A 13,774-nucleotide genomic window follows, 5' to 3' on the forward strand; every position below is an offset into this window, starting at 1 on the left:
TATTGTTCAAAAGTTCAAAATTAATTTTTGAAAGGTTAATTTGTGGGGACATTTGGGATTGTTGTGATTAATTCAACACAGTAGTAAATGTACTTTTATTTCCGTTAAATCGACAATTAAACAATTTTTCTGTTAATCAATAATTCATTTTGATCCTATGTTTTTTAATTTATGAAAATATTCTAAGTCAATTTCCAAGGGCTAAGAAATCCAGCTTAAATGTTTAAATTTCTTCATCCAATCCGGCATTCCCATGCATATTCAAACTTAATAAACATGGTTTATTTAAGCCACAGGCGTCAGCAGCTGACTAAATCATCTCTTTCCAAGGCTTCATCTTTGGGCAGTGAACGAATTTCAAGCTATGGCAGGTGGCAATTAGTGGGATAGAAACATGTAAATGGAAAGTCGGGGAAAACTGAAGGTGACCTTTCAGACAATCTGGTAAAAGCCCTTCGTTAGGCTAAGTGGCAGGGACATAAAACCTTTTTGCGGCGCTTCCCACATTAATTGCATTCATCGCCCCGCCCTTTGGGGATGCAGCAATTTGCATAAAAATCATAATAAATTCAATGATGCTTATTTTGCAAGAAACCCTCTCGCTTCGCACATTTTCTCCAGCGTTTTCAGTCCTTTATTCCGCCGTGAGAGAGTTGCTCATAAAAAGGCTGACGGCCCAAAGAGGTTGCCACTTAGGCACCGCTCAATTATTCATAAAGTTGGCCCAACAAGGTACTGCTCATACGTGGCCCAAAAGCGAGGGCTTAATGGTCAGAAACCAAGCTCCTGGGGGGCAAAGGGCCTTCAAAAATTAAATCGTTTAACAAGCAGTCAAATCTCTTTATATGGCTTCATCAGGTGGGGCCAAACACACCAATTTCCGGCAGCCATCCATCTTTACTGCCTTTATGGTCGTAAAATATTATGAACTGTCTTCAGCTGTCACAAAAGTTTAACTTATAAAGCCTGGGCTCGAGCTGAGTGCCACATAATACACCAAAATAGTCAAATATTTAGATATCGTCTTACCTAAACCAAACTATAAATTACCAAATGGGCAGAAGTGATTACTGTGCGGGTCAAAAACAAATAAATTCAGCTGGAATATAAGCACCAAAAAGCTGCGCTGAAAATAAAAGCACTAGAAATGCATAATTTGTATTAAAATTGATTTTATATATATAATCAAAAGTAATAAATAAATACATTAATTATTTGTGTTTTAACAACCATTGCTCATTATATTTTTTACGTGCAAAAATATGTTGTAAGCTATTATATTATTAGGTTTAAACATAAAACTGTATTAAAAAGAAATGTAAAGGAACCAAAGAAATTTTTAAAGTATTTTCATGTTGTTTAAGCTACTATTGTGTCCATGATTGTACATGGTGACATTTTGAATAGTTGCCTGGCATTAAAAGGCAATTTTCTCCGGCAGAAACAAATAAAACGAACAAAAACTACACGAGACAAAAAATCCATCAGACAAACATTCCGTAATTCGAATCGAATTCAATTCTGGCGCAGGGCGACCGAAGGGAAGGGAAAACTGCAGAAATTTGGCATCTGCTTAGGCGAGAGTGAAAACAATTTGGCAATGGCAGCACGTGCGCATGTGATTTGCATCTGTGTGAGTGTGTTAGTGTCAGGGTGTGTGTTAGCCAAGAGGACAGCCATTTTGGACAGTCAGTCGGCTGTGGCCCCCTCTCCTTCTACTGCTGCTCCTGCTGCTGTGTAACTTTATAGCACCTCAATGTTTGTTGCCACTTTGCCACACAATAAAAATGCTACATCTATCCCTCTTGGCCCGAAAAAAGAGCTGTCCAATGTAGGCCAAAACTTCATCGTTCGTTTGCTGCTTCTGCGGCGTCTTAATGGGTTTGTTGCAGCCACATGTCCAAGCCATTTGTCCTCAGTTAAATGACAGCAAATTAAGTGCTCGTCGCCAAAGTTTCGCCTTCTTTTATTATATATTGATAATAATGACGCCCTCCAAAAATAAGTAAATTCGCCCATTAATTTTTATTTCGCAAGGCCAGCTGTTGGCTGTTTCTTATTGAAAATGAATAAACATCAGAAGCTTACCAGCTGCCGCTGTATTTATTCGTTTTAAAATTATTTTTTGGAAGTTTATTTCTCAGGTTTTCCGAAGATTATAATATTGATTAAAGGATATGGGTTTATAAAACTGAAAGTTTATTTGTGAGTCGCGACGCCTTCCACATGCTCCTGAACATGTTTTCAAATGTCGTTGGCAACCCTTCAACAGAAATACATTTAATAAGCCCACATAAATAATTTCATCCTCACCAAACTCTTAGAAGTCACCACAAAAGACCAATTGAAATATTTCGTATAAGATATGCACACGCCCATAACTAAATTATTAACATGTGAATAAGTTTACTAAGCTGTTATGGGTGGCGAATTTCAAAGCTGCAAAATATATGCACAGCAACAAAATATAAAATACGGCAACAAAAGAGGTCGCTTGAGTTGAATGGGGGTAAGCCAAACATCTGATTTTCCATAGGGGCAGAGGTGGCAGAATCTTCCTTGCCTGCTTGATTTTTTTTTGTTAGAAAATCTGCCAAAGAGGCTGGCAAATGTCAAATATTTGCTGAGCTGTGTTTAATGTTGATTCTTTTTTTGGCTCTTGGCTCCTTTGCATAACATCTCGGCTGTGGGCCAACAGCAATTCACCTGTGAATAAATGCCATACAACAAAAAATAAATCAAGCAAGCGGAAAGAAAAAGCGCAAGGAAAACTCATTTTCCGCCTGCTTGACAAGAATATATAAGTTTATGTATTTCCTTTTGCTTGAGAAATTAATTAAATTGATTGAACGTTAAACAATTTGTCCGAGCCATAACACAGTTCCCAAACAATAAAACCAAAAGGAAGTCAAGTCAAACATCCCCACAATTCCCCTTAATTTCCCAAGTGCACTTTGCAGTCGGGGGTTCGAGCAAAACATTGCCAGGAAGTGGCACAAGGGGTACCCAAAAGGAGTGTAATACCAGTAAATGTTCCATGTACGATGGCCGGTCACGTTGTGTCAATAGACGTCCGAACTGCACTTCGATGACAAATTTTTGCAATTGTTTTAACAATTGGCTGCATTACCCAAGCCACTCGATGGCTCGGTAATGCCCCTCTGACCATCTGCCACCCCCGGACCCCCCGGAGAAAGTTTTCGAACTTTGGCTCTGCTTATTGATGGCCAAACGGGTAAGAGGGCAAAAACCAATAATTGTAGACAATGCCATTAAATGACAAGGAACTTTCTGCTCATTTAGGCACTCTACAAAAATGGCTCAGAGATACGAAACTTTATAATATAATTGGATTATTTTGTATTCAGCCTTGATAATTTAAACATCATTTGAACATTTACTTGTAAGAAAGTTGCTAAGGCTATATAATTAATAAAACTTCTAAATTTTACTGAGAAGTTTGCAACATTGAAGATGTTTCCGTCCCAAAAAAAAGCTTGTATATACTATATATGTACATATTGGTGGTCCAAAAGGTAGAGTGTGTTCCAGCAAAAAGCCATTAGAGAACTCAATTATATGCGCTTCATAATAAATAAAATGTCGTTCCAATCATCGGATTCTCGTTTTTTGGTTTTGTACTTCTGTTATTCCAACCTGAGCTATGTGTGTAATAGCTAGACCTGTTCTAAATTGTAAACTAACTACAAAAAAAATTGCGAAAAAATACTGGCCCTACTCAACAGTATAAAATTGCAATAAAATTTCCAACTTTTTGACTTTGAATTAACAAAAATTTTCTCACAATACACAACAACTTGTAGCGTTAGGATGAAACCTTTATAATAAACTCTCTATTCAAAATGTGGGCTGTCATGCAAACATATATTGTAAGACTCATTGCTTCTAAAAGATTAGTTGGCCAAGAGTTTGTTCAATATTTATTTGCCCATTATAACTTAGAATCAAATAGGGAAAGCGAAAAAATAAAATGTGAAAAATCATCAAACAGATTTCAATTTTTAAGTTGCCCCCTTTACTTTGCCCCTCTGATTGCTTCCGGTATTGATAATGCCGTTGCCCTTGTTGTTGCTTTTGAAATTCAATTTTGAGGAAAATTGTATGTGTCCAAGCTGCCTACACGTATTTTCTCAAACGTTTTTCAATTTATTTCGTCTGCCAAAATAATGAAGCAGGCAAACGGCCTTACAACAGCCAGCTGTCCTGCCAAACTCAAATCAAGCCGACAAATGAGTCTAAACACAGATGAAAAACAAGCTGGCCAAATGCCGGCCGAAGAAAAAGGTCAAAAAGGTACAAAAACCAACTTAAAGCTGCATAGGACTCTGAAAGCCCCCTCCACAATCGCCCCCGCCCCCTCATCTAAACTGCCCCTTATCAATGGCAATGGAAAATCGAATTCTTCCCCTCTACTCCCAACGAACAAGGACCTTTTATGCCTGTGCACGACGATGATTATGATGATGGAGCGAGCAGAAAAAAGAAGAGGGCACGATTATTGATTAAAGTTGGTTGTCTGCGTATGGACCGCTCAAATGCCCTGATTAAACGTGATTGAATTGTTTACGGTCATGTTGCGGATCTTGTGACCGACGGGCCAGCAACGACAAATTGCGCCATCTAGTCATCGTTCTCAGAGGGTATTAGTTAATTTAAAAAGCCACAGTTGAGTAACCAAATAGTTGAGTAATATCGAAATAAATAAATCGGGTAAAGATTTTATCAGATGTGGTTACAAAAAATAGGATTGATAAGAGTTATTTGATGTCAAAGCATTTGCTTAACAAAACAGTGATGAGCAAGCTTAGAAAAACTGTCCCATAAACAACAGGACAGTCCGAGTGATGGAATGGAATACCGAGTAATGTGATGCCTTTTTAAATCATTTTTGAAAATATGTACATATACCTCTTTTTGGCTCATGGTGAGCTTGCATTGGATTTTAATTTTGTCGCAATATCACACTACATCCGAGTATCTTTTATGTGGTATATTCTTACTTGTCACAAATCTCTTAAACTTTAAAAGACCAAACATGTCTTTGTGCCCACCTAATCCGCAAATGCAACCCACACGCAATTTTCCATTGTCGGCTGCCAAGAGGACATCCCCTTCGTGTCCTTCGTGTCCTTCGCATCCCTCCGTTCTTTAATTGCTTGAGCATTTAATTTGTTTCACTTTAACAAACAAGGCAGCTGAGCACTAGCGTTCGTGTTTAGATTTTCCTTTGCAGCCCACAGAGACAAAAGGTGATTGTGAAGGGTGGGATGGTTGGGCCAGAGACAGAACAACAGAGTAAACACAATGGAAATCGGGGGTTGGGACAGCGGAGAGTTATGTTTATAGAGCTGCCAGGGGTCGGAGTCGGGACCTCCTAGTTGTTCATTTCTACCTTTTCAGTGCGAGTAACATGGCAGAAAATCTTCAGTCTAACATTGAACTTATCCCATTATTTTTTGCAGATCTCCAGCAATTTTCTGCCATCTTTCGAAGCAATTTCCCTGGCCGTGCAAAGCATTTCCACCAAGTTGAACTGGTCGCAGGTTGATATCTATGTCGGCGGTAAGTTTTTCAGGTTTTTTGTCTAAGCTTTATCATTGTTTGTTTTACACATACAATTTAGAATCTGAGAGATGCACTTTTTGTGGATGCTGTAGATTCGACTTCATTAAAATTAAAGTTTTAAAACTTTGTATAATTAGCATCACTCTTTTTAAGCTCTAATGACCTCCGCCAGAAGTTAATTACTTGCCCCAAGCTACTCCCACTACTTTGAATAATGTTGCTGGCCCAATTATAAGCCCACATTTGAGAGAGAAGCTAACAACCCTACCAAGATCCCCTTTCATCACATCCGATGTCAGGGTCGATTATTCCCAATCCCCATTTTATGGTTAAGGGCAAGAGCTGGTTGCCTAAATGTTAAATAAACACATTTGCCGGAGGAGCTGGGTGAGCGATGGCAGTGGGCGTGGCAATGGCGGGAGTCGCGCCCACGTAATGTTAAATTATGGGGTCATCAGGAATTAAGAGGGGGTGCGAGGATAAATGTGGGCGGAGGGAAGCTGCTTGTATCCAACTGAAAGTACACGTGTGCGTATACGCATTGCAATTAGTGGTGACATTATTATGATTAACGCTGCCTCTGTGTTAGTGTGTAAGTGCGGCTGTGGGTGAGGGTGTCGGTGTGGGTCTGCTTGCTGAGTGTTTGCACAAACGCTGACAGGCACAGAAAGATAGCGAACTACTGCGGATATAGGGGGAATATAGGGGTCCAAGGAGGACAAACAGAGCACCATTAAGTTGACACTGCTGCATTTGGAATTTAATTAGGTGGCCGGGCTAATCAGGCGAACTATCAGCCAGTGACGTCCTGTTTAAATACCTCCACGTTGCCCAATTAGTTTAACTGGCAATCAAACACAGCCACCGCTGGCAATCAATTAAAGATTAACTAAAAACAGAAAGCTATTTAAAGGTTTATTTTGTTGAACATAGGTATTTCGATTTGTCATATAATTTTGGGATGTTCTTCTTTTCATTTTTTTTCTGTGCAGAAATGAGTTTTTGCACATATTATACATATACACAACATCAAAAATGTAAAATAAAACGAATACCTAACCTAAAGATGAAGCTTTAAGTGTTACGTTCAGTCATGTCTATTCTGAGCAGTTCTCTTACTCTTTCAACTTAAGTGCCAACAATTTCTTAGCTGACCAAGTTTGTTGACCTCACTTCAACTCTGCACTTAGTTGTGGCAAAACAAATCCGAAGAAAGTAAAAAGTGCAAATTATGTGACAGCAGCTGAGCAAATGAGAAATGGCATAAAAACAAAGTTATAAAATAAAAGCGAACACAAACCACAGAGACTAAGAGGCAAAAATGTAAATCCTCAGCACTCGGAAACATCACCCAAATACATATGTCATAGCTGGTATGGGAACAAAGGATATCTCGAAGAAACGAAACAATGCTGTACAATCAAACGACTGCTAATAAAATGTGACAGCCAAACAGTCAGACAGCCCTTAAAGTTGCCCGACGCAACCATGAAATTTTGCCCAAAAAATAAGAAAACTTGAAATGTTCTTCAAGTTTCAGTCTGGTTAGTCATCATTATTGCCATGTATGTACCTACATCCGAGTTATTTTTCTCATTAATACCTCTGTCATTAATTGTAACAAATTGCCGAATAGCTTTATTAAAGTTAATAACGCTTATTACACTAAAAAAACATTCCGGCTTGAAACCGTTTGTAAACTTATTTTCGCTGAAATCACCTAAGCAAATTTTTTAAAGAACCAAGCCTAATTTACAAAAAATGTATGTCTGTAAGACAAAAATGTCTTCTTTATGAAAAAATATGTTTCTCTTCAGTATTTAACGGAATTGTAATCGCTTAATGTACAAATACAAGTTATAAGTTATTAAGTCCTCTGTCGCCGCTCTGCCGCTGCTCTGCCGGCAAAAAACACTATCCTCTGCTCATTATATAGGGCTGAGATGATCGCTGATGTAGAGAGACAGAGTGAAATAACTGTTAGGTGTACTGCACGTCTTGCTTCTGATTTTTGCAGTGAAGTTCGACAGATGGCGCCACCAAAGCCCTGATTGTTTTGTGGTGGAATGTTTAGTTTGAAATATGTTAGCTGAGAAACGGTTATCTAATAGTCGGAAAACTCAACTATAACATTCTTATCTTGCTTTAAACTTCGTTGTGAAATATATACGCATTTACGTCGAGATAAGTATATTCTTTTCATAGAGCTGTTATAGGACAGATCCGAAAACAAAACTTTGTTGTTTTGAAATATTTAAGCCTTTAATTCAAGTCGTATTATGCGATAAAAAATTCCAATTTAATATTTTTTAAATTAAAGGTATTTATTATAGAACTGCAAATTTCGAAAAGTGTAATGAAAAATCAACATAACTTCATTGTGTCCAAAAATATACGTTAATATAATACTGAACACATATTTGTTTTAATTTGCATACAATGGCCTACTCAATACAAGATTTCTTGAGCAAATTAAAATAGTTCCATTTCATACAGCAAAATCAGACTATCACCACTTTGTTTTTGCAAATAGGGCGTGCGTAATATATATAATATAAAACGCTCACACACATCAAGTAAATTTGGTATCTATAGGACGTGACCTAGTCAGGTTAACATCTAGGCAGCCATTCAAGGAGGTGAATGGGACATGGGAATTTCAGTATATGAGGTCTGAGGTCCTTGCAGGACACTTAGATGGAAAAACAGAAGAGGGAAAGGAAATCCCCACGCACTTCCTTTGATTTATACCCATACGAGTCCTCCTGGGACCAGAAACATTTTTATGAATAATGCTGCAACATCTTTGTCTATAAATAGCCCATAAACCGAGGATGCTGCCTGTAGACATTAATCTCAAGTGTTTAACAATTAACGTGATGGGCCGGGATGGCCGGACATTTGGACAACGCCCATCAACTTTTGGGCGGCATTTGGTTTTACGACGGCATAATTAGCGGGAGCCGCTGTCCGCCTTTTTATGATTTGTTTTACCCTAAGTGACAGCTAATGGAGTCGAAGTCCATAAAAAGGTGACCCGAAGCAAGGCCATATGCCGGCGATTTATTGGGCCAGCATTCGCGCTGATTGCTTTGACTTTCTCTTTGACTTTGGGCAGAAATCGAATGGAAACTTGCAATTTCCATTTCAAGTTATCTTTATCGGCATCTTTGTGCTCTCGGCAAAACAAACTGATGACGAAGACGATGACAACACCAAGGATCCAATCAATGTACTGTGGCGAACACTGCGCGAAGTTTTCTGCTCGAAGATTGTATCGACTGCATTATGTAAATTGTGTGAGCGAACAAAAGCAATTTGCAACTTTAATTGCATTTCGATGGACGGCACCAAGTTTTCCACCCGCCACCCCATCCAACAATGAAGACTGCCAAGAGTACAGCTGCCAAGTATGTTGTAAGTTTTTCCCCTGCCACAAAAACCCTCGCACGAATGTTAACTTAATTATGATCAAGTTTATGCGGTCTGACGTTGTGCTGATAACACTCGAAAACTCGCAATTAAATATAAAGTATGTGCAGCATATCTTTCGGGCAGGCGTGCTGAGTAATTGTGTGAATATTTAAAGTAATTTCAGCCGAAAGTTTTGGTTGCTTTGGGTTAACTTGATTGCCGTTTGATGGAACACGTGTGCGGGTCCATCTTTGAACTCAGAGTTATTTTTGATGGCGAACAAGTTTATGATGATCATTTAATAGCCGGGGTAGGGTCAACGTGGTCTGCAAAGTGAGATCCACAGCCAACTCTCGGCTTGCGACAACTCCAGCAGTTAAAGTGTTGACAGCATCCCCATGGCGAATGTCTATGCAAATGACATATCGTATACGCCACGTGCGGCGTGTGTTGATTGCGTTTTTGGGGAACAGGAACCGAGGCGTTGCGCAGCTTAGCCAAATGGATGTGGTTTTAGTAGGCACCCACAACCTGCTACACTTTATCCCCTTATCCTTTATGGCTTTGGCCAATTTATTTACCCGTCCGCCATTTAAAGGTGCTTCTGGGTATTTTCAGACCAAATTTTTGGTTTCCTCTGTTAGGGTTTTTTGGCGGCAACAAAAGAAAAATAAACAAAAAACAAAAAACAAGAGAAAATAGCATTCGAGCTAACCCTAACTGAGACTAAAAGCGCAGCACGTTGCATTTATTTTATTTGGCCACCTGAAATTTGATGTTTCGCAAGGACGCAAGTGGCAGTGTGGCTTCTGTATATTTTTAAAAATTTTCAATGCAGTTTTCTCTTCTAGTTATTTCTTTGGGTGGTGCATTTTTGTGTGCTGCTTTTTGTACCACTGCACCACTGTTGGTGAGTTGATTGTAAATAACAACGCTTGACTGACCAAACTCGCTGGCTAGCCCACACAAACAGATGCCAGTGCACTCGGATGCGCTCTATATACCTATTTTGCGCAGTTGAGGTCAAAATAATATAAGTGACACCCGAAAAATGAAGTTTATGTTGGCTTAAGTTTGGCAAGTAGAACCAAACATTCGTTTACGTTTAAGCAAAAATGAATTGAAATATATTTGGTTCACATTTGTTACCAAGCCCTTACTATCGGTGGAGACACATTTAATAAACCTCTACGGAAACTCGTTCAATCCCGATCAGTTTTCCGGAACCTTTTTCTGCCTTTTGACAACAATTGTGTTTTAAAGCTTTTTTTTTATACCCATGCAGTTGGTATTATAATTTCATTGTATTTTTGTTCCGGCCATATATATTTTTTCTAGATCAGCATCACGAGGAGAGTCGATCTAGCCATATATGTTTGTTCGTCGGTGCGTCAGTTCGTCCGCAAGCTAGTCTCTAAGTTTTAAGGATAGAGTAGGGTTTTAGACATTTATAAATTTTTTTTTTTTTATTTTTTTCCGAATAATATTCTGTACAATTTTCAAGTCAATCCAAGAAACGCTAACGGAGTTACAGCGTTTCAAACAACCGACCTTTCACCAGATTGTCCACGTATGAAAAGCTTTAAATCCATTTTCCCGAAAACGTCTTTTTTGAAGTTCGTGAGCATCAGAACTCAAAATCTACTGAACCGATTCTTTTGAAATTTGAATATTACTTCTTTACAAAAAACAGCAGGTAATCACGAAGATATTAAAAAATGTTTTCTATTTTTTAATTACAAATTAACCGCGATTTTTTAGCTAAAAACGCGTTGTTCACTTCAAAGCGCTCCAGAATGAAAAAAACAAAAAAAACTTTGTGGTTACCTCGCAAAGTTATTTTGTTCACCGCAGACCAACTTTTTTTGAAGGCGCCGCCGAAGGTTCATATTCTTTAAAAATTTTTATAATAATATCTTATTATATTAAAAAATAGCATTATAGGTGTCGCCTCAAAGAAATCATGAAACCTTTAAAACCTAAAAAGCATTACAACATGATCCGTTTTTTTACTTTGTAAAAACTTGAACAAATTAAATAATTAAATAAAAAAATTATTTAATATATATTAATAAAATAAATAACTAAAATATCTTTATAGTTTTATTAGTGTTCATTATGCTGACCACAGCTGTTTGAGTTTGAATCTGTGTAGAAAATCTCACATACACCAGCAGCTCCGAGTGAACGCGCCGCAATTTGAATTTTGAGTCAAGCGCATGAATATTAAAATGCATAAAATGAAAAAGCACAAATGCAAATATGAGCAAGAGGAGCACTCATCTGTGTTCGTATGAGAGTGCCAGTACGTGAATGTGAATGCAGCAGACAGTTCGCGTTAAGTATGCGCTTTTCCCACAGTGATACCTATGATGTGAGCGTGAGTTTGCTCAAAACCTTGGCATTGGGGCCCAGTTGCCAGTTAATACCCAAATCCGTATGATGAAAGGCACTTGGCATTGCCTGGAAACTGCATTGAAACAAATAAGAAATTGTATTTTTCTCTACGCTTTTAAAGTTGAACCGAACAGCTGCAGCTGCTTGTCACACAGACAAACGCGAATCGGTTATCTTTGCGCAGCAGTTATGACATTTTGTTATTGTTCGTGGAGAACTATGCAAATTGCCTGAAAATTCAACCACACAACTTTGTCTTGAATGCGGCAGTGCCAGGGCTTGAAACAAAAAGAAAATCCCAGCCGGAGTGCATATGGCTGAGGCTCACGATGAGGCATGGCAGGATGTCGTCTGTGCCTCCATCTACATTGCCATCATCGTCTTCGTCCTTCCACTTTCTGCTGCGCTGCGTAATTGCACAATTTTGCACTTGGGCAAACATGAACTTGCCAATCGCAGGCGAAGGAACTCCACACCACGCTCCCATGAAATTTGCGACTAACACTTTGAAAAACTGTTACAAGCTTTTACAAAATTCGTTTCTCTATAACTAACTACTTAATTTAAGGGGGTAGAGTTTTCATGGGGAAAAAACGTATAGTTTTATGATTTTTTTGCGGCGTAACCTAATTATTATTTTTTTAAGTTTAATTACATATTAATACACAACTTTTCAAGACTATTAGAAACAAAATTTAAACGAAAAATAATGAGAAATAAGCCGAGGCGCTATGAAAAAAAGTTGATTTGCGGTGAGCATCATAACTCGTGACCGGAATATTAGAAAAAAAAATTTTGTATAATTTTAAAGCCGATGAATTTTTCGAGGTAAAGACAAAGAATTCTCTTTTTTATATTTTTCTACCTTATTGAAGCGAAAAACGAAAGAGTTTTCTTTTTTATATTTTTTTCTACCTTATTGAAGCGAAAAACGAGATTTTAACTACAAAAATTGAGCTTTACTTATTATTAAACAATAGAAAAAAAAACTCTTCGTCATTACGTGCTGATTTATGAGAAAAAGTAATGTTCAAATTTTCAAAATGATCGGTTTAGTATATTTTGAATTACAATATTTACACACTTCAAAAAACCCGTTCTCGGGAAAATCGATTTAAAATTTTTCACACGTGAACAATCTGGTAGCAAGTTCAAACTATGTAGCTACGTAAATTTTACTCGGATGACTTGAAGTTTGTACAGAATATTCTTAACATATTGATGATTAAAAATAAATTTTTTTATTAAAAAAAATGGGTAAAACCCTACTAACCCTAATTTCTTACTGGTTCTTTCGATGCGTGCACCAAGACCCACAAGTCAGACAGTTAAAGGAGTTCACATATTGCCACACCAGATGGAAGTCAGGTTAACGCACACCTATATATGGTGTAGAATAAGCTAATGGTAAGAAGGCCTTATAAGGTACTTAAATAACCAAATGACTAATTAAATTGTTAATTAACCAATACTCATGGCTTGGCAAAGTAGAACTATTATTTTAAATAAACAACCAATTTTAATGATAAAAGTAATATATAAAAGTTAAATATAAGAGTTAAAATTTCGTAGTTTACTGAAACTATGTATTTTATTGGTCAATTTGATAGATGTTTTTGTGTGTAGTCGAAAAACTTGTCAAACGCGGTCTTTGGTTTTTTTTTTAAATTTTAACAAAATTTGTAGCAATTTACTACTACAAACTACCTTCATTTTTCCTACTCTAGTATATAAGAACTTGTTTTTAAATCAAATATGCAAGTTTTATTTTGATTCTTTCGTGGTAATAATGCTCATCTTTATTTCTATGAAAATTGTTTTTATTCCATTAAAAAATGTAAACATTTAGGAGAGTAATTATAAATTAATTTGATAGACTGGGTCGGCACAATAAATCTACTAGGGTATGCCAGCTTCTGAGTTTTGAGAAGGCTCTCCTGTCTTACTTAGTTTCATTTCCACCTCTCATCCCCAATGAAGATGTGCTGCTCCTTTTTTACGTGGATGTCTACTAGTTTTGGCAAGTTTTGCAGCTTACATTTCAGTTAATTAGCGTGTTGTCAGCTGCACTGCTAATTGAGTTGATAGAGGGGCAGAAGGTAAGGGAACGAAATGATCAAGCTGGCAATTCACCTAAATCTAAATATTTATAAAAGTCGTTTTACGTAAGTCCTAATTTAATTTCCGGTGCGCAGTGATGCTGCAAATTTTGTTAAATGCTTTTGACAAGACTGCTTAGGTGCACTATCTTAAAACAGCCCTGAAAATGAAGATTTTAACATGCTATCTAGACACTTTTGTTCCACGTTTTGCCATATTTTCGTGTGTTTTTGGGTTATAAATTAAGGCACAATCTGCACATTGGCATGACAATGCA

General features: G+C 37.5%; 1 protein-coding gene across 2 annotated transcripts in view; it reads left to right on the forward strand.

The window, feature by feature from the left end:
* Nucleotides 1-13,774, forward strand: part of LOC128251734 (uncharacterized) — a 64,956-nt gene that overhangs the window by 36,982 nt on the left and 14,200 nt on the right. For both annotated transcript variants that reach the window (XM_052978863.1, XM_052978862.1), the window contains exon 5: nt 5,484-5,583. In XM_052978863.1, the coding sequence (XP_052834823.1) occupies nt 5,484-5,583 (100 nt within the window). The remainder of the gene's footprint in view (nt 1-5,483; nt 5,584-13,774) is intronic.

The sequence above is a fragment of the Drosophila gunungcola genome, chromosome 3R (genome assembly GCF_025200985.1).
Source record: "Drosophila gunungcola strain Sukarami chromosome 3R, Dgunungcola_SK_2, whole genome shotgun sequence".
In the NCBI taxonomy this organism is placed as follows: domain Eukaryota; kingdom Metazoa; phylum Arthropoda; class Insecta; order Diptera; family Drosophilidae; genus Drosophila; species Drosophila gunungcola.